General features: G+C 36.3%; 1 protein-coding gene across 1 annotated transcript in view; it reads left to right on the top strand.

Annotated features, from left to right (window-relative positions):
* Positions 1–1,217: 1,217 nt before the first annotated feature.
* LOC103811271 (sodium/potassium-transporting ATPase subunit beta-1-interacting protein 2-like) overlaps positions 1,218–22,079 on the top strand; it is a gene marked incomplete at its 3' end in the record, with an annotated part of 41,234 nt that continues 20,372 nt past the window's right edge. The window contains 1 exon segment of the mRNA XM_009084233.1: positions 1,218–1,430. Coding sequence (XP_009082481.1) covers positions 1,218–1,430 — 213 coding nt within the window.

The following is a 22,079-nucleotide window of genomic DNA, read 5'->3' on the forward strand; positions in this document are numbered from 1 at the left end:
ATTACTCATTTAGTACTTGATCTCAAAAGGCGTTTGTTTTTTTTTTAAAATTACTGGACTTGTGGCGTGTAGACCTAATTCAGTTAATCAACAGTGTAGCATAAACTCAGTAAACAGTCACCTGTCATTTAATGAAAGATATATATATAAAGACATAAAGAATATAGAATAATATAGAATAACAAAGAAACAGCTTGATTTTCTTTCTTTCTTTTTTTTTGGGGGTGTGTGTGGTTTTCACAGTGTTGTCATTGTAAATATTAGTAGCAGCAATTATAATTACTTTTTATTTTATTTTTATTATTCACATTTTCATGAGGCTCATCTGTTCACCATTCCAGTTAGTGACACTATTGGAATAGTGTCAAAGAAACTTCTTAGTCTTTCTGTCTAAATTCATTTCACCATTGTGTTGCCTTCTAAAATTGACATAAATATTATTTTGTCAAAACATGCCATTCTGCCTATGGGTTGGACTACAGTACTGTACTTTGGCATAATGTCCAAACACCAGTTAAGGGACACCTAAGTGTTCTGGAATTCTGCAATTATTTCTACTGATACTATTAAAACGGCAGTTTTTTTCTAGTTTCTGATATATCTGTTGTAATGGTATTGCTTGGAAACAGTAATCATCAGCCCAAGATTATATGTTAGTTGATTTTAAAATTAATTATCTAGAATCCTGGGGAGCAGCTTATACTTCAGCTGTTGTTTATGACAGTAGAAGGAGGTAAACTAGAGTCATTATCAGTAGAACCAGATCAAAAAGTCACATGCATTTGGTTACAGGTAAAAGCCCACTGGCAGGATATCTGGGATAGAGGGAAGAGGAAAACAAAGTGCAGGGAAATAGTGCAAGTACAGAGACAGGACTAGGCTAAAGGGTGGCATTGTGAATGGAAACAGTGTAACTGAGAAGATGTCATAAGTCTGTCACATATTTTCAGCACTGCTATGCTAGAACATGATAGCATTTTCTGGTGTACATAACGAAGTGATTTTTGTTTCTCCTCCTGCAAACACACCATCCTAGTAAACAGTTTAGTATCTTGGTACAATTGTCTACATGAATATTTTAGCTAACTAAATATAACTCAGTAAACTGTCAGTGAGAAATGCAGCTTTCATTAAAACAAGAAGGTGAAACATTGCAAACTCATTTCATTTTACTGCTGACTGATGTATTTTTTTAACTCAAGGCAGTTGTCTCAAGTATGGGAAGGAAAAATTCCCTCATAGGTGTTTTCTGGTTTGTTCTAATCTATTTATTCTGTTGTCTTTAATCATAGGTTTCTGTGCTTGAGAGGCAGATATTTGACTTCCTTGGTTATCAGTGGGCACCAATCCTGGCAAATTTTATACACATTATTATCGTCATACTTGGCTTATTTGGAACCATCCAGTATAGACCTCGTTACATAACAGGGGTGAGTATTTACTTTTATTTACTTATTTTGAAGTGCATGTAAAAAACAAGCAAAAAAAAAAAAAAACATTCCAAATGATAGTGCTCATAAAGCAAATAGAAATATCATCTTGATTTAATTTATTTCTGCAACATTTTATATTTACTTTCTGTGCCTTTGGGACCCCTGCAATAATCAGGTTATAACAACTTACAAAAGTTGAAAGTCAATATGAACATTAACTGCATGACAAAACAAACCTTTGAGAAGTGGAGTCAGTTTAAGGAATCACAGCATCCTCGGTATTAGAGGGACTCAGAGCTAGAGTAAATGCTAGCTAGAACTTTCTTAGATACACTGGACCTTTCCAACAAAGCCATGATTTATTATAGTTACTCATTATTGCTATTAACCATTGTTGCTATACTGCCAATCTGTTATATATATGCCTCCTAGAAATTATAGTCCAACCTGAAAGTGAAGTATGAGATATGGTAAGAAATAATGGACTGAGGGCTCCAATAAAAAAGTAAGGATTTGGACCTTAATTAATGTTTTTAATCAATTTCTTTCCTTATTCAGCTACCCCTCATATACAGACTCAGTATGACTGTATTCTCTGGCACAATACATTATCAATTAAATCCTCATTTCATACACTAGCTTTGTGGGGTTTTTGCCATGTGTAGGTCTGTAAAGAGAGAATAACAGTAACATTCAGAAATGTTTTGTTAGAAATAGATTTGCATAAAAATATTGCTGTCAAAATTGACTATTACTTCAGTTAAAGCTTGTATACACTTCAGAGACAGACAGGACTTGAAAAGTCTTGCCCAAACACAGCCATATTTTCATGTCAGATGAAGACTCTTAGAACCATAGAATGGTTTGAGTTGAAAGGCACCTTAGAGATCATCTGGTTCCAGCCCGACGGGGACAACTGGCACTAGACCAGGTTGCTCTGAGTCCCATCCAACCTGGTCTTGAACACTTCCAGGGATGGGATATCCAGCATTTCTCTGGGCAACTTGTTCCAGTGTGTCATGAGCCTCATAGTAAAGAACTTTTCCTGAAATGTAATCTAAACTACTTTCAGTTTAGAGCCCCTGTACCTGTGTGCTGCCATCCTTATTGCATTAGTGTAATGCTAAGAGTAATACATTAACATTTGTCTGTTTCTATCTCTGTGATCTCCAATATGCAGAAAATGTATCTCCACATGTACAATGTGTTTATGCAAGCACATTATTTAATATATTCCAAAACATTTACTATCAACATTGAAAAATATATTGCAAGCCTTAATATTTAATGTTTCCTTCAATTTACTACACTTGGAGTCATGTGAATGTGAACTGGAATTTTCTTCCATTTCTGGTGCTTTGTTGAATACAAAAGGCTTGGAAATAAAGATACAAAATTCAAGCATCAGTTGAAGAAAAAGAGTTAAAGATTCCATCCCAAGACTATTCTCAGGCATAAAAGTGATCATAAGTATAAAATGCATAGCTGAACTAAAGAAAAAAAAAAAAGATTTAAATGGACTACTACTATGATAACTGCATTGGGAATGAAGAAGCCTTATAAATTCACATGAGTTTCTGGATGATGTGGTTTGCGCAACACCATCCTACTAATTTTTACACACATCTTTTCTTAAAGCTCACCTTCACCGCATAGCCAATCTGGCTTTGTGAGTTTGCCTCTCTGCATCCTCTCATTGAATTGATTAGAACAAATCTAAGATCAAATTGTTTGTCTTGCTCAGAGTTTATAATAGACACCGGAATCTGCCATTTATCACAGACTGCTTAGATCAGAAAACAGTGATAAAAATTTAATCCTTTAATCATAAGGATAAACAGAGAAGTGCTTTGATTTTTTTCATTTCTATTGCTGTTCTCTTCTTTGAGTATCTAAAGTCAGCATGAGGGAAATGCTACTGGTCATTGAAGGGACAGAGATGGGAACTGCATCCTTTTATTCAGTTCTTCTGGGCCCAGAATAGTCACCTTCATTGAAGCTGGTAAAAAAAATTGGTTCTGTCATTTGATATCAGGAATAAAGTTATAAGTTCAAAGACAAGAAGAAAGACAACAACCTATAAGCCTGACAGGGTGTAGGTATGAGGTTTTCAGGAGAATGGATATAAATACATCAGTCTGTCTTGAGTGGATTCTACAGAACTCTTAATCCACAGTCACATTAGTACCTCAAGTGTAGCTAGCTTCAAGGAGACTACAAAAATTTCCATTTTATTTTACATGCTTCATAAAGGATATCACAAAATATTTTCCAGAAGAAGTGAATCATAATTTAAAAGGAACAGGGAGTTTTTAAGGTGAGATTTAAATAAATTATTCAGAGGCTTAGGAAGAAGAGGAAATAAGTTTTAAACAGATGCAACACCAGATGCAACTGAAAGTGTCTCCTTGAACTTGCAAGAGTCACAGGGAAGTTGAGATGTGGGTGAGGGGAAAAGGTAACTGCGTCATTTCAGGCCTTGGAGTATAGTTCAAATTACATGGGGTTCAGGAGTTGTGATAGAAAAAGAGGAACGGAAATGAAAGTCTAATATGGTTAATATTAATATAGGTTCAGCAAGAACACATTAATTTTTGATTGCAAACCTAAACCATTAACAAATAAATGAGCAACTGATGCAGAAGGTGAAGCATCTGTTCTGAGGGTGGGAATGAGTGTCTTATAAAGATATATTTTAAATAGCTAATGAAGTAAACCTTTTAAAAAAATGACAAAAGGAATGGTTAACAGCACTATGCTGAGACAGAGAACGAGGATTTCAGTAGGAGCAAAGGTGTAACAGCTGAGGTGTAGATGTAGGGTTTTTTAGCAGGGAAGTGCCTAAGAGGTAATACCAATGCAAATTATTGAGGGTTCTGGAAATAAGCATAGCTCTTCAGCTGGATAGGGCTTCTTCTATGGAGGGATTCCAGCTGTGTTGATATGTTCAGCATATATTCCACATTCTACTATGGATTCTTAGTCACCTCACTAATCTAGTGACCTTCTACAATGGAGTGATGCATCAGTACACAAGGAAAGAACGAACTATAGTTGTTATCCGTCTACATTTCAGTAAGGCTTTTGATATTGGCCCCCACAACATTCTGTCTACTAAATTTGAGAGAGATGGGTTTGGTGGATGGGCTGTTAGACAGATAAGGAAGTGGCTGGATAACTTCACCAAAAGAGTGAAGTGGGTGGGTCAATGTCCAATTGGAAATCAGTAACAAGTGGTACTGGGACCAATAATATTTAATATCTTCACCAACAACATAGACAGTGGGATCGAGTACACCCTCAAGCAAGTTTGGAGATGACACCAAACTGACTGATGCAGTTGATTTGCTGGAGGGAAAGGATGTCTTCCAGAGGGATCTCAACACCCTTGCAGAGCAGGCCCATGTGAACCTCCTGAAGTTCAGTAAGGCCAAGTGCAGGGTCCTGCACCTGGGTCAGGGCAATCTCTGATATCAATACAACTGAGGGATGAATGGATTGAGAGCAACCCTGCAAAGGACTTGCGGGTACTGGTCAACAAAAATGGGACATAATCCAACACACAACGTGTGCATACATGATGTGTGCTTGCAGCCCCCAAAGCCAATCATATCCTGTCATTTATGGGCTGCATAAAAAGAAGTGTGAGCAGCGGAAAGAGGAAGGTGATTCTCCCCTATACTAAACTGTCCTGAGACCCCATCTGGAGCATTGTGTCCAGCTCTGCGACGCATAGTACAAGCAAGACATGGACCGGTTAGAACGAGTCCAGAGGAGGGCCATGAAAACAGTCACAGGGGTGGAATACCTCTCCTATGAATACAGGCTGAGAGAGCTGCAGTTGATCAGCCTGGAGAAGAGAAGGCCCTGGGGAGACCTTAATGCCGCCTTTCAATATATAGAGGGGACTTATACGAAAGATGTTGAAAGTCTTTTTAGCAGGGCCTGTTCTGACAGGACAAGGAACAATAGGTTTAAACTGAAAGAGGGTAGGTTTAGATTGAACATCAGAAAGAAAATATTTGCAATGAGGATTGCAAGGCACTGGAACAAATTATCATTGTGGATGTCTGAAGCTTGGAAGTGTTCAAGGCCAGATTGGATGGGATTTTGAGGAGCTTTATACCTGGTCACATTAGGTCCAGAGAAAAGGATAGATTATTACTTAGCACATAATTGCTGATATGCATAAAAACACCACAACAGCTTCTTGCAGCATCATCATTTTGCCAAACCATTAGGTCCCAGAGAGTATACCTGAGTTCATCTATGTCTTTTTAAAGACAAGACATTATCAACCTCTCAACACCCCTCACAGGATCTAGTTAATGCTTTCTATGACAAGTAGCCTTGACTCTACCAAATCTGTTTTGGATTATTGCAGTTGTATTTATTATATTTCATTTTTAAAAATGTTTAAAGGAGTACAAGAAAATGTGCAGCAGTTCATCTGTCATATGTACATACCAGGATACTGTCAGAAAACGGTAAACATGCCATAGAAAATTGTAAAGCCAAGTCATGCTCTCTGAGCTACCTTTTTGAATTTTAAAAACAGTAAGACAGTCTCTGTAAAGTGAATGATTTGGCCAGAATTTTTGGGGAGAAAACATTTAGCAAAACAGAAGACTGTTTTGCTGAATCTTGTTAAGAAAACCAATATTCAGATTATTTTTATTTTCTGATAGAAGTTATTCATAGTAAAAGAAAAGGATGGCTTATGCTAGTGAATTCTCAGATTAATTCACCTTACTTGCTTAATTTGATTTATTTTATGGGTAATTGATTTATTTAAAATAGGAAGTGTATCTACTCAAGCTCAGTACAGAAATCGTATAAAATTATAATTTCACAGAAGTCCAGAATGGATAAGGTTGGAAGGGATCACAGTGGGTCATCTGGTCCAACCTCCCTGATCAAGCAGGGTCATCCTTGAGCACATGGCACAGGACTGTGTCCAAATGGTTCTTCAATATCTCCAATGAGGGTGACTCCACAACATCTCTGGACAATCTGTTCCAGTGCTTGGTCACCCACACTGTAAAGAAGTTCTTCCTCATATTTTCCTTCTGCTTTCTTTATAATTGTTGGGGAGAAACTTACATGAAAAGCCACTTAATAATAAGGATGATGAAATGAAATCGAATGGTCATTTTATATTCTCATCAGCCTGCAAGACATAAAGTTCTCGTAGTCTATGAAGTTGGACTCCTACCTGAGTCTGATTTCTATAAAAAAAGGTTTATTAGGAAGGAATTTTGTCTCCTTTCTGAGACAAACCATTCAGTGTTTCACCATAATTGTACTTACATGATCATCTATTGTTTTGCAGCTAAAATGTAGACATTTATATATAGAAGGAGGCACACAATCACAGAAACTACTTCTAAGCAATACAGAACTCTTCAGAACAAATGATAATTGGGAACATAAGCAATAATTTTCTCCATAATCTTTTTGAGCTAATGCCCAATAATATTAAAAGTACAATTAAGTAAATTACCTTGAACATTTTAGTGGCAGCTTTGTCTGTTGGCTGTCACAGGAGTCTGAATCAGGATCTGATTCTGTTTCAAAACATGCCATTGGGAAGATGTTTTGTTTGTTCTAGTTTTTTGATACACACATAATGATATTCCTCAGTTTGTTCCTTGATTCAGTAGTTTGCCATAGATAATAATGAATGTGAATAATTTTTATGTAGTTCATATCAATATATTCAGTTGTGAATTTCAATGTATTTAGTTAATGAGTACATTATTTCTAATACTCAACATAGATTTCTGGTAATTTTATTTGTACATTGAGCAACAAAGCAGTTAGTTATATAAATAAATAGATATTTTATCTACTTATTTTTCAAAGAAGACCAGCCTCTTAAACTTGTATTTCTGGCACAAGTGAGTCTGAAAATGCAGAATGGTTTTTTCTGGAAATATCACTAATGCCAGCAACAGGATGATTATGTTTTTAGGATATTCCATCACTCAGTTTACTAAAATCTTCTCTGAACGTGACCCAGAAAGCAAGCTGAACAAGACTGAAGTAAATCCACTTAAAATTGGACATGGTACTTCTAGGAAACATCTGTCATTATCCTTGCTGTTCTCAGTGTAAAAATGTCCAGGATTTATTTGTTTCACTCATGTTGAAAATATTGCGATGCAGGCTGATTTATATTTTAGTACTTACAGGCCAGATCAACCAGGAAGTGTGTGACCACAGAGGTCATATTTCCATGTTACTAGAAAAATCTGTGTCAGTGAAAAGCTAAAAAATGTCTAAAAAGTCAGAGGTAGTCCAAATATATATCTACTCACTGGAAAAGTTAACACAGAACAAAAAAGTAGAGGTATCTCAATTACAAGTAATAAAAGAGAATGTTGACAGAATAATAATTTCCCCAGATGGTAGAATTCCAGAAATTAAGCACTATGTATGCCTTAAATAGGGAGGACAGAATAGCTATTGTATTTGGGAATTGAACATATATTAAGATCTTCTTACACTTGGGAAAGGAAAAGTGGAGATCCTTATCCAGGAGTTTCAAGTTATGGTATCATAAGCACACTACTATTACATTTTCCATCAGAAAAATCAAAAAGATTCAGAAAATACTAATGATACAAGATCAAGGAGATGATAAGATGATAGCATCCCCCCAAAGCTCTGCCTACACCTAAATGGAACAAATGCTCAGGTCAAACTTTAACAAAACAGTTCCTCAATGCTTACCCATTTTATTCTTGGTGCTCATCATTAAAAACTAGTCACATAGAAAGTTTGCCTTCAATTGAAAGAATTATCAGATGAGTTTGTTAAAGCATAATTTTATCCAAGTCATGAAATAACAGTGACTACAATATTGTGGTCACTATCTTTCAGAAAATATCAATAAATAAACATTGTTTACTAATCCTCATCTTGGTGAAAATCACGGAATCATTAAGGTTGTAAATGACCTTTAATATCATTGAGTTCACCCATTGACCTAACACTGCTAGACCCACCACTGAACCATCTCCCTAAGCACCACATCTACATGTTTTTGAATGTTTCCAGGGATGAATAAAATCAAACTCACAGTTTAGGATCACCATAATCTCCCAAATTAAAAAGCACACAAAGCAAAGGAGACACAACATACTCATATTCTCTTAAAAATTCGTATAAAGTATTACTGATAGTTTGGATGTCACAGAAGAGTAGAGTTTGAGATTCTTTTTAGAGTCTATATTTTCACTAGTGATGCTACCTCCATAAGAGTGACCTTTGTAAACTTTGCTAACTGATATTTTATTGGTGGGTTTTGCTCACTTCTGGCAGATGCTGTGGAAAATCAGTAGGGATGTAAGTAGAATACTGTCCTTTGGACTTTAAACAACATATGCTGAATAGGATTTCAATTCAGAGAAAGGTATGCTATTTAATAGAGTGCTTTTGCTGCTGTTGTGTTAAAAGATTAGATTTTAGTATGCTGTGGATTTAAATGTGCTTACATTTGTATTCAAAAGGACAGGCTTAGCAGTTTACTTTTGTAACTGAATCTAGCCTGCTTTAGGGTAGAGATGAGAATGTGAAGGGAGTAGATGTTAGTGAATAGCTAACTGGTCAGTGTCATAGCCCTAGGGGTTTGAGAAATCCAAATTTTGAGTCTACTGCCTTACACGTATACAGAACTTAATCAAATAAAAGCTAAAGCATTTCGATGGCCAAAAAGTAATTCTTTCTTAACACTTATCAGCTACTTTATTGATGAAGTTTAAAACAGATGGTCTTCCTTTTTTACCTGATAATCAGTTTAGAAACCTAATTTGGCTTTGATGACACTGGGCTTTTGACTTCTCCTTTCAGAAATATTTTGGTAAGTTGCAAGAGATATCAATGGATCTCAATGGCTGAGATACTTAACACCTTCTTTGCCTCAGTTTTAAATACTAGGGCAGGTTGTCCTCTAGAGCTGATACAGTTCTGGGCCTCTCAGTTCAGGAAGGATATTGAAGTGCTGGAGCAGGTCCAGAGTAGAGCAACGAGGCTGGTGACAGGAGTCAAGTACAAGTGCTTTGAGGAGAGGCTGAGGGAGCTGGGGCTGTTTAGCCTGGAGAAGAGGAGGCTCAGGGGTGACCTTATTGCCCTCTACAACTCCCTGACAGGAGGTTGTAGTCAGGTGGGGGTTGGTCTCTTCTCGCAGGCAACCAGCAGCAGGGCAAGAGGGCACAGACTCAAGCTCTGCCAAGGGAGGTTTAGGTTGGATATTAGGAAGTGATTTTTTACGGAAAGAGTAGTCAGGCATTGGAACGGGCTGCCTGGGGAGGTGATGGATTCACCATCCCTGGAGGTTTTCAAGATGAGACTGGATGTGGCACTTAGTGCCATGGTCTAGTAACGACAGTAGGGTTGGACTCAATGGTCTTTGAGGTCTCTTTCAACCCAGTTGATTCTATTCTATGATTCTATGATCTCTAATTCTTCAGCCCTGGAGATTTGGCAAATATGGGCAAATAGTTCTGAGAATCACCTCTGGTATGATATTATACAGAGTGCATCTGTCTTCAATGTATGGAAGTAGATGAAAGAAGGTAGCCTACAGTAAATTTCTTTGCATTTTCTGCCCTTTTCTGACTCTTGATTTTAAAATTTTCATACTATTTAGAATAAAGTATTTTTTTTTCTATAAATAGTCTGAGTAAAATTTGACTACTTTCATCTTCTCTCTTCATTGGGACATATTTAGGTGTCAGGCATTGAGGTACAGAGAATTAATCTAAAGGAAATTATGAAAAGGAAATTTCTTCTCTGTTCAAAAAACCTGACCCAACTTCTTCTTTAAAATATTCTTTCAAGATTAAAGAGTACCCAGACAGTTAGTCTGCCAGCTCTAGGAAAGCACAATGGAAAAAAACCTCCAACCCTATTGATCAGAGAACTAGTCAAGACATAAAAAGGAAATGATCCCAGATAAGAGATCCTTAGTCTCTTATTCCTCTAAGGTTTGGGTAGGGCATTGCAAGTCCCCTACTGTCAGAAAACAGTTCTAAAGAGAAAAAGCATACCAGCCCTCTGGAATTGCATTAGAGATAATTAAGAGAAACTGCCAGACTCCAAGAGGCTTTGTAAAATAGTAAATATTTTGAAAACACAATAAACGCTTCTCACTTATTTGAGCATGACATCTAATAGGTTCTTAGAGCCACTGATTCCTGAAAATTAATTTGATATGTTTGCCGAAAATATGGTGAAAGATACCCTGGACAAGACTCCAGGATAGAATTTACTTCAGCAACAGCTCTTCTTGGAGTTTTGTTTGCTTTCAGACTGAGATGGATTTTCGTTAATTTTCAGTGTTTTTTTTAAACTTTCCATTAAAAAAGGTCCTTTCAAAAATGCTTAGCTAATACTGTTTTTTAAAGTGAGATATATGTTGAGTATTATAAGATGAAATGTTATCATTTGCATCATATAATGAAGTACAGCATTGATTTCCAGGAAATTTTATGCAGAATCTGTTCAGTGCATGAAAATGTCTGACATTTGTAATTTACATCCTCAATTAATGATCCCATAGCAGGTTTGACTTCTGTAGAATTCAACTACATTAATCCTTCCCCAATACTTTTATCTCCTTTCAATGAATTGTATTCACATTTAAAAAGTAGCTATTCAAAATCTCTCTCCCTCATCCATTCCACAGAAAGGGAAGAGGGATTTTCATGGAGTCTCCACTGAGGAGTACAGTTCCACGTAGAACTGCTAATAACATAATACAAATATTGCAATTTCTTTTCATTCACACCAGAGAGCATATCCCAGAAAGGTGCCAAAACATGAACTTCCTCTACATTTTGTTTTCTCTTTCTTTAGAATAGATCCTCTGGTTTGTCATCATATTGATAAGTGCAACCCTTTTGGTTAAAATAATGTCTAATTGGCACTTTGTAGTTGAAATACATCCATGTTGTAGTTAAAACAGTCTCTATTTTAAGAGATACTTAGAGGAAGAGATTAGAGAGAAAATCCATGGGGTTAGCTCCTGCTAGCGATAGTGCAATGGAAAGCATTAAAATTCTCTCAAGCACCCAATAGCTTCAGCCAGCTAGAGATAATTAAAAATCAAGCAAAGGTAAGGTAATGTTTTCACTGATCTGAGATGACCTCTGTAGTTCAGTGTGAAATATTTCTCTTTATCTAGAGTAATCAGATTTCCTTGTATTTCCCATACTTGCTCCTATACCTGTTGCTGTGGATTTTGACAGATTATTTAGTATTTTTTTCTAGTTGGCATATATCAATTACTGCTGACATTTGCTTGTCTAAGAGGTTATAGATCTATCTCTGTATCTTATACATGTTTATAACAACTATTCATGGAGTTATCTCCACCTCAGAGCTTTTAAGGTCTCTGTCCTTATGCCACACCACTGAAATAGGGAAGCACCATTCCTACACATAGCTTCATACTGGCTACTATGAAGAAAATGCTATCCCAATCAAAACCAGCACATTCTTTCAGCAAGGGAAAAGTTTGATGATGCCTCAAGCTGTCTTTGTGATAACTCTTTTGTCAGGCTCACTGGCTGTTACAATGGCTACTGGGACCCATAGTTGCACTCCTTCCAAGAAGAGATTAACATATTTTAATTAACGTCTTGTAGCACAATGAAATATACATTAGGAAAGAACAGGAAGCATTGCCCCTAGTCCAAACTATCTGCCCAAGTCTCACGTTCCCCTGCTCTGCTGCCTCTCCTTTGCAACAGGCTGCAGATTCAGGTCTTGTTTTGGAGTATGTTCACATGACAGCAGCTCTGCTGCTGCTTCTCTTGCCAGGTCCTGTACTTCTGTTTCCCTCCCTCTATACTCTTCACCTTGATTCAGGCACTAATCTCTACACACATATTTAAAATGGCATTGTGCTGCATGTAGCTGAAATGAAGTTGTCAGCTTTAAATTAAATGAAGTCTGAATAGCATTACTTACCAATATTATTAGGGTTGGACTTGGCCTTTGAGGTCTCTTCCAACTCAGTTGATTCTATGTTTCTGTACCGAAACCCAGTTCTCAGTATGGCAAACGGATTAAGATTTATGGAATGTCGATAATTTGAGTGAAGCTTACTTTAGTCACAGTTGTTTTATCTCTGCACAGTATGACCTGACAGTACCTGGAGTCCATCCTTAATTTTTTAAGAGCTTTTTTTCCTTAGAAATGTGACTGATTTTCTTTGTGAATTCCATTGTCACCCTGAGGTTGTGCTTCAAGAAAGGTACATTGAAAATCATGTAAAGTTATACTACCCTATTCATTTACAAATCCCCATTTCTAATTTTGAGAGAAGATTATCTTTAGTTATATTCCAAATGTGGCTTGCTTTTTTTCTGTGTTTTTGTTCTGAACATGAACCTACATAAAATTCATTTTTTCAATCTTGTGACAAATCTCTGTTTCAGAGCTTCAGGGATTTTTTTCTCTTCCCAGCTGTGCATACCTTTTGAAATTTTTAATGTTTTCATATGTTTTTCAACTCCAGAAGCTCCACAAGAAATGGGGCACAGTACTTTTTTCAGGCTTTGCCTGTTGCTATGAGTACTATTACCAATAAAAATGCATTTTCTGAATGACATTGAAAGGCAAGATAAACAAGGAGTAGAGTTGTAAAATGCACTATTAAACACGTTCCAAAATTTCCATTGCTCCCTATTTCTATAGTTTACCTGTCAAGGGCACTATTTATTTGCAATTTGTTTTATGCGTTATTATGTATATTAGGCATAGATGTTAATGCTACATTCATTCATGTAGGATAGATCATAGTGAAGCAGCATTTTACGTGCTGTGAACTCAGCAGGTATGATTTGAATTATAAATGCCTCCAAGGACAGAATTCTGCATATCAATATAAATTTTACTTCTAAACAAGTCTAGTAAAGTAGCATTGTAGTTTTACAAGTAAATACTATGATTCCCTCTATACCAGTTTAAGCTGCCAGTGGTGCTGCTGCTCAATTTCGTTCCGAGCTGTAATTTCTCTGCTATTTCCAATCATACTGTTTGTTAGATTTCTATTTATTTATTTATTATATTAAGCACTGCAGCTGTTTTCATTGATTTCAGTATCAATTTTGGGTGAATGCAGACATAACTAATTTTGGTTTTCACACTGCTTTTTTTCAGCCAATAAGTCACTTAAAGATTTCGTGCTGCTTCTGCTCTGAGATCAATGCTTTGCTTTTCTTTACTTTATGGGTAAAAAAATGTTTGCATTTAGCTGATGCATTTACTGTCCAATCAGAAAAAATATGGAACTCGTTTGAAATGGCTACAGAAATTCCCAAGTTTATTAAATCACCATCTTTGGAAAGAGCCCATATGTAGGTCCTTGGACAGAAATTTTTGTTAAAGGAGAGCATTCTGCAGTTAATGCATAAAAAAAGCAAAATGGTTGCACCCATGTATTCTTTGTTAAATGGTTTCAATACATGATAAATTTGAAAATAAAATAATGAATTTTAAATTGGCATCATTTATTTTAGCAGTTTGCTGTTAATCAGTTTGGCTTTTCTAGTCTACTTCTAAAGCAATCTTCAGGATTTTTATATCATACTGAAAACTGAAAAGCTACTCATGGCCTGTGACATTGTGCACTCTGCATATTTAATTTTGCATCTGCCTGAAGAGCAAATTCCTGTTTGAAATTTAACGTTGAAACAAGTGTGTCACTGATTTTATTTGTGAGTTTAGTTTTACCTGCTCAGTACTTCTCCTTTCTGTGAAACAAGAAGCACTCTTCTGACTTCATTGTTGAGATACCTATTCATAGATTTTAAATGTTTTTGGTAATATAAGTGGTTCAGAGGTACTGGGTTCTACACTGCTTACTGAGCTAGTTAAGCAAATTTTGGGTTTCATCTCTATGTTCTGGATTTTGTGAAAAATTTAGATTTAATTTCTTTCTTGAGAGACTTACCCTTGTAATAAATTTAATTACTTCTAAAATTAGTGGTTTTGCCTGCATGTCTTAGGTTGATTGACAGTGCTTTTCCCTCACAAAGATCTCATTGTTAAATTCACCTAAGTATAGACACGGTGTGAATAAGTAGTCTTTTGTGATATGTGTCTTTTTCTAATACACATTGCTGTTTCTATGTGAGAAGTCTCTTTGACATGACTTTACTGACATTGACTTTTTACCATTTGATATTTGAATTCTAGCATAGCTAAATCTGAAAACATTCAGTTATGGCCACAAAAGGTCTGAAAATGGGCACTGCTCAATAGTCTGCATTTCAGCTCAGATGCAGATAAGACCATGAATAAACAAAACAATATATATTTTTCCGGGTACCTAAACCTGATATTTAGGTTTATTCAGTGTACTGCACAGGAATTAGATTTACTACAGAAATTCATGAATCATTTGTTTAAGAAAAATTGTCAATATACAAACATTAAACACATTTATTTAATTTTGTTTCTTAAGCCTAATGTGAAAAATAGTAATTAATGTAAACTGGAAATGATAAGTTAAATATACAACTGTAATCTCTGAAGTACAGCCACAGACATCCTGTATGGACTTAAAGATAAAGTCTGTATCTTAGATGACATAAAACCAAGCAAAATGATTACAAACTGAGGTAAAGAAGTTTTGATTCTTATGTGCTATGATTTACACTCCATAGCACTTTAAAAGATGTGCATAGTAGGGGGATTCCTGCAAAAATCATGTCTCTGAGAGTCCATAGAAACTAAAAAGGTCTGATTAAGTCAGAGTAGCATTGTGTATATTCATGCATGACAATGAAAATTGTATTTTAAATGCAATGCTGCCTTCCCCACATGACTAGTCTTCATTCCACTGGTAGGAGAGGCAATGGGACTCTCCATTTATCCCTTTCTGCCACCAGGGAAGCAGAGGTGCGAAGTGCGTGCTGGCAACATGAGGATTTTTCTTACTGTCTTTAGAGGAGTATGTGTCACCAGAGTGATCCTGAGAGTAAGATTTTCTTGGCTTGAAAGCAAACATTATATGGACATAATCACACTGTATGATTCTTGGCCTTACTTATCTATAGAAAACCTTCATTTCATAGTTACAAATTGTAACGGATGTTTTTTCCTCACCATTCACATAGTCTAGGTCCCTGTATTAGGTCTTGTGCACCTTAATGTATGGTGTGTCTCAGCAATAATTAGATACTCTGCCATCTCTGGGCTCTTGGACTTCACTGTGGTGCAAATTCTCTACTCAGTTCCCCTTGAGTCTGCACAGTTCTGCTGCCTCTGGACCCATGCTCTAGTTAACCTATCTGTAAAAATTATCCCTCTGAGTTTCAACTCTCTGAGCTTTTTGTGTCTTTTAGCATCGTGTGTTGTTTATTTTGGAAATTAATTTCTTATTCCTATCTCTACAAAAAAAAATAGGATAGCAGATTTTGTTTTGGTTTGGTTTCAATTTTTCTTTTGGTTTGTCTGTCTCCTTGTCAAAATTGCTATTTCCTAGGCCTAGTATATTCCCTGCTAATTTGCTTCAAGTCCTGTTTAGATAGGGTGGTATGCATGTTGAACTTGACTGACTCCAGTTCCACCTCTGAATATTATCTTATGGATATATATTCCAGAAAAAGCATTAGACTCCCTAAATTTCACATTTATATATTCCTCAGGTCATTAAAACTATGCTGATGAGATGAGCTGCAAAATATTGTCTTAATGATAAGAGATCTGGAATGCTCCAGTCACAGACTCCCCACGAGTTAAGGGTACATTAGAGAAAAGTATGCTGGACTGACAGCATTTTTTTGATTAAAGAGCAGAATGTTGGACTGACATTATTTTTAAAAGAGTTTCCTAACAGTACATAATTATTTTCCCATTATTTGAATGGAAAAATATGTTTCTGAGCTTTCAGAATGCTCAGACATCCCATATCAGCTTTGATATCTAGGAAGTATCCAGGTTTAGTCCAATCAATTTGGCAATTTGATTTTACTACCAGTGATGTACATTTTCACAGAAACTGACATTTATTATTAATTATTATTAATGATTAAGATTTGCTTACATTAGTCTCTCTGTGAAATCCAAGTAGAAATAGGAATGCTTCGAGCCACAGTTGGCTTCCAATTGAACCATGAGTTTACCTTGTGACAAAAACAAAGTAGTTAACATTCACTAGCATTTTTCATTTGGTTTGTTGGTATTCCTAGAAGCCTAATTTTTTTGCAATTTAAAATTGACATGGTAGTATATTTGTTTTGGCAATTAATTGCTTTCTATTAAGATAATTTAAATCTAGTTATGTGGAGAGTCTAGTGGGTGAAAGTAGAGTTACTTGATACAATAATGACTGTTCAGCTGAGATACGAGGCAATAAGATTTTAGGTTCTATAGGCTCTGAATTGCTCCTACACATCCTGGGCTGCTGCTGTATTATAAGGCTATTTTCTTGACAACTTGTGTTTAGTTGTTATCTTTTTAAATGTTTTGGGTTTAGTTTGTTGGGGTTTTTTCCTCCAGTACGCCTAGAAAACCTAAAATGTTAAATCTCATTTTGCATAATAGGAAAGGGCTTTTTGGGGGCAAATTTGTTGTTAAGTATTCTATGGGGGATTTTTTGCTGGTTTGAGTTTGGATTTTTTTCAGTGAGATCTTAGACTAGGTAACTATAACTTTTGATGCTTCCCATCTCATTTAAATCTATCAAAGTAGTCACAGTCAGATCCTGCCATTACTTGAATGGAAGGACAGTTTGCATTTCTTTACAGAGTAACCTTTATCATGAGGGAGTCCAAAAATCAGAGAAATATAAGCCCTCTCCCTGTAGGGGTTGACTTGCAATGAATAATCTATCATCTGTCTCTCCCTCTATTTTATGTAATCTATTTGAAGCGGCATGGTGAGCAGTGAGTGCTGAATATCAATGACAGCTCTGTTAAGACAGCCAGGAATATTCATGAATATGCTTGTGCGTAGTTTGCTCTTTCATTTTCCTGATATTTGGAACAATTTCTACTCACTTATTAGGAAACATTTACACTTACGAATGGCTGCTTGAGAACTTAAATATGGAAATTAGTGGGTTAGTAGAGAATACTATTTGTTCATGCCAGTCTTCTAAGGCCTAGTGCCCATTAAGACTAGTTAGCTGATCAGTCTAGCATAGGCAAGGATTGCTATTTTCTTAGGTCACAGCACATAATATAGTAATGCAATACTATCATTGTATAACTGTTTTAATTTCTTTGGGCCAAATGAGCACATTGTTTCCTTAAAACTGGGTGAATTCAGAATGCCCTTCAATGCAATTTAGGAGTGAGAAATACTTTCAACCCTTTTTATTTTGTTAGGAGAATGCCTTTAATTGCTATATTGTTATTGGTCAAGACCTAATAGAACCTTGAAAATAAATAAAAAGGTACATACAATTTTTTTAGCAGATGGGTGCCACTTTAAGCAGAGTTACACGATTAGTTCACGCTTCCTTCGAATGTCCAGATTCTTCTAGGAGACTCTGTTGGAGGTGTGTTAAAGACTCATGACTCCATGTAGCAGTCTATTCACAGAAAACCTGTCTATTCTGTAGAAAACACCTACAACAGAAAACAGCCTGTAAAGTAAATAGGAGCATGAGCATGTGGACTGCAACATACAGTTGCATTAAGGACAGGATTATGTCAGGATGGATAAAATCTGGGTAAGATCAGGATAAGAGATTGGCCAAGAAGATCAATGGCATCCTGGCCTGTATCAACAGTAGCGTGGCCAGCAAAACCAGGGAAGTATTTGTTCCACTGAACTCAGCTCTGGTGAGACCACACCTCAAGTACTGTGTCCAGTTCTGGGCTTCTCACTTCAAGAAAGACATTGAGGTGCTGGAGTGTGTCCAGAGAAAGGCAATGGAACTGGTGAAGTTTCTGGAAAGGAAGTCCTATGAGGAGTGGCTTATGGAGCTGGTGTTGGTTAGCCTGGAGGAAAGAAGGTTCAGGGGTGACCTTACCACTCTCTACAACTACTTGGAATGAGGTAGCGGTAAGGTGGGGAGCAGCCTCTTGTCACAGGCAACTAGCAACAGGATGAGAAGACATAGCCTCAAGCTGCACCAGGGAAGGCACAGGTTGTTAAACATTGGAATGGGCTGCCCAGGAAGGTGATGGAGTCATCATCAAGAAATGTGCTCAAGAAAAGAAAAAGTGTTCAAGAAATAGCTAGACATGGCACATAGTGCCATGGTCTAGTTGGCAAGATGGTGATCAGTCAAAGTTTAGACTAGATGGCGTTAGAGGTCTTTTCCAACCTAAAGGATTCCCTGAATCTGTGATAACAGAGGCAAGCTGAGTTCCATCTTAATGTGTCTCCCTTTGAAGCTAGGCTGCAGTGCTTTCAGTTTTACTTCTAATTACATGCACCAAAACCAAGAAGACCATATGACAAGGGGACATTTAGAAAGTCAGGGCATATAATGAATGTGCTATACTGCAGTGAAAACTGATTCCCACCCTTGTAAGCCTTTCCTGCTGTAAAATTTCTGTGAGGAGTAGCACGGTGAGAGAACGGAGAATAATATTGCTAACAGTTTAACTATTTGAAGTTTTCCTGAGCTATAGATGAAATATTTATATCTACCAGAGGGAGAAATGCTATTAATCCATTCCTCATGAAAGGCTTTTAGTCAATAGTTGTGTGCATGCTGTGGTTGTCACCAGTGAAAATGGAAAGCTTTTAATATACATAAGAGATAACAGTTGTAATTGAAATTCTTTTTCTTTCTATTCACTAATCCAGGGAATAAACAATATCTTATGCAATAAATAGCTGCATTTTGGCTAGATACTTACCTTACAATGTTTCTCTAGCTGTAAGTTTCTTCTTGCTATTTATATAATTCTATATGTCCTTCCAGAATAAACTCTTATCCAAACAATTGTCGATGCTTTTACCAAATGAGAAGAATTTTGCTGTAACTAAATTATATGTGGACTCAATTTGATTCTATTAAATATTGCAGCCCACAAAATGCAAGGCATAATTGAATATTAATTTCTAACTTTTTCTTTAAAAGTTTAAGGGTCCTTTTGAAAGAAAAGTATATTTTGACAGAAAGAATTTCTTTACTTTGCGCGGTCCTTAGCTAGTGTCACAAGTATTGTGACAAGGTACTGAGAATGTTAAAGGTAAAAAAGGTTAATGTTGATGCTAACACGAGATCTAATTAGTAGTTTATCATTTCAGTCATTTTTAAAGTAGTTGAACTACCTGTTCTTTGATTTTCTATGAATAATTAGCTGTCTGGAGTCATGAGGTGTTTGCTAAAGTGAACAAAGGTATTCAAGCAACTAAGAAACTAATCTGACACACACCTATGTGCACTTTTTATATATCAGTAAAACACTGAACTTAGCAGAATTACTTAGGTCTAGAGATATGTATGAACACATTTCTTGAATTGTGTTTATAAATTCTGATCCGCAATATGATTGGCTAAAAAGAGAATTTCCACCAGAATTTAATATAGACCTAACACAGGACAGCAAAATCAACTTCTTCCTTAAAATTAAATCAAATTTAAATGCAAATCTAAAGTGCAAAAGGATTTTTGCCTACTGAGCTTTCTAACCCTCATAAACAGAATGATGACTTTGCATTTCAGATCTATGGAGGATGTGCACTTGTAGCAGGAATTCTGAAGCTGTCTCACCAAACCAATATATCTGGTCAACCTTGCAAAAATGCTTTTGAAAATATTTATACAACCTATCAAATGCATTTATATTGCTCCCTATGTCTTCCTTTCCTGGGAATATTCTCATAAATGACCTTCAGAAGCATGAAATTTCAAGGCTGAGAGACAAAAAATCCCCATGATTGTAATCATATGCATTTGAATATTAGTTAAGTTGAATGCAAATCCTACATTGATATATAATATTCATAGTTCACTGTATTGGTTTTCATGTAAGTAAAGCAGTTTCATATGATTCATGAAAAGACATGAAATCACAATCTGGACAACAGTGATACATACTATCTTCACCAAAACTAAACAGAGGATCAAAGTATTACTGTTAAGCTTGGTATCTAGTAGCCAATACATCAAGTTATCTTGTATGATGTTGGAGTCAAACTTTGAGTAGTAATGTATTTACATAAATATATTTGTATTAATTGTGAAGTGAAAAGTTCCAGTTTACAAAATTTTATTTTTATGCATTTGCAGTTTTGAAAATGTGTTTATGAGTATTATCACCTACTTATGCAAGTAATAAATGATATGTTCTATGGAAAATTGCAGACTAATTTCACAACTTTGCTTTCTTTACATTTTGTAACTTACCTTTTTTTTGGCAGAATGCAGGTCTTGGAATTATCACCCAATAAAATGCAAGGTCTATGAGCCTGCTGCTGTTAATATCATTATTAATCATGGTAAATACTAAGAACTAACCAAGAAGATGCTCTGTTGTGCTAAGCAGTGTACAAACATAGCTATGGTGGGATAAGATAGTAACTTGGAGAGTTAAAAAGTGAGAGAACATATCTGTCATAGAGACAAAGGCAAGAGTAAAGCTGCATGAAGAGACACTTGTGTTTTATGGCAGACATAGACCAGGCTCCCATCTTGAAAGGGTCCTGCCATTTAGATCCTAGCACCTCATACTCTAGGTAAGACTGGACTTTTATCATGGTTTCCTGTGGTTGTCAAACTCCCAGGAGAGATTGTGAATGGGAGCATCACCCCATGCATGCCCTCACCATGCTGAAAGGCTCTGCTGGAAGAGGCAAGAATAGCATGGACATTGAGAGGCTTAGCACAGGGAAGTCCAGCCATGACTGCTGAAAGGTCTCAGAGGCTGATGGTCGCTGTCTGGCTTCTTTCTGTAATGGGTAAAGCAGGAGAAGTTGTACCTTATTTGCCTTGGGAATAGAGAGGGATCACTGTGACTCTGGTGTCTGCTGTTTGAATGCTGCCAGGTTACTATTATTATGGAGGAGTTTATTGATTATCTTAAAAATCAGAGCTTGAAGATAAGCGTCTTTTCAGCTTTGACTCCTTTTCTAACAAGTTGATGCATTAGATGTGATACAAATTATTAAATGTCTAGCCTGTGTCAGATACAGGATGACACAAAGAGATCACACAGTTATCACAGGCCAGCAGACACATGGATTTAAAATCCTTGTCTGGATTATAGCCGTGGTGTAAACGTATGGGAAGCTACTGCTTTCAGTGGAACTTTGCTGAATGTCCTAGCTAAAAATTTGTTGTTACGGGTTGAAAGTAGCAATGATAGGATGCTTTCTTTTCCCCCATGGTAAATGAAAAGGAATAACATCACCATCACCAAATTTGCAGCATAACTGTGAAAGTAATTGTTTTGGAGCCCCAAATTATTCAGTATCTATTTTGTCAACACCTTCCTCCCTTTCAAAAATCTCATGATATTGCAGATTCAGAATTTAGTGTAGGAGTTGCTTTTTATATTTGTTATATGAAGTTAATTATCATGCATAGAGGCAAGTTGATAGCATTAAAAATTAAGTCATGGTTTTTATCCCCTGGACAGACACAAGCATACGGTGATTGACATCTGTGTTAGCATGTGTATTATAACCTGGCAGGTACCTCATCTTAGGCAAATGGGGGAAAGA

Source organism: Acanthisitta chloris, unplaced genomic scaffold (genome assembly GCF_000695815.1).
Source record: "Acanthisitta chloris isolate BGI_N310 unplaced genomic scaffold, ASM69581v1 scaffold81, whole genome shotgun sequence".
NCBI lineage: Eukaryota > Metazoa > Chordata > Aves > Passeriformes > Acanthisittidae > Acanthisitta > Acanthisitta chloris.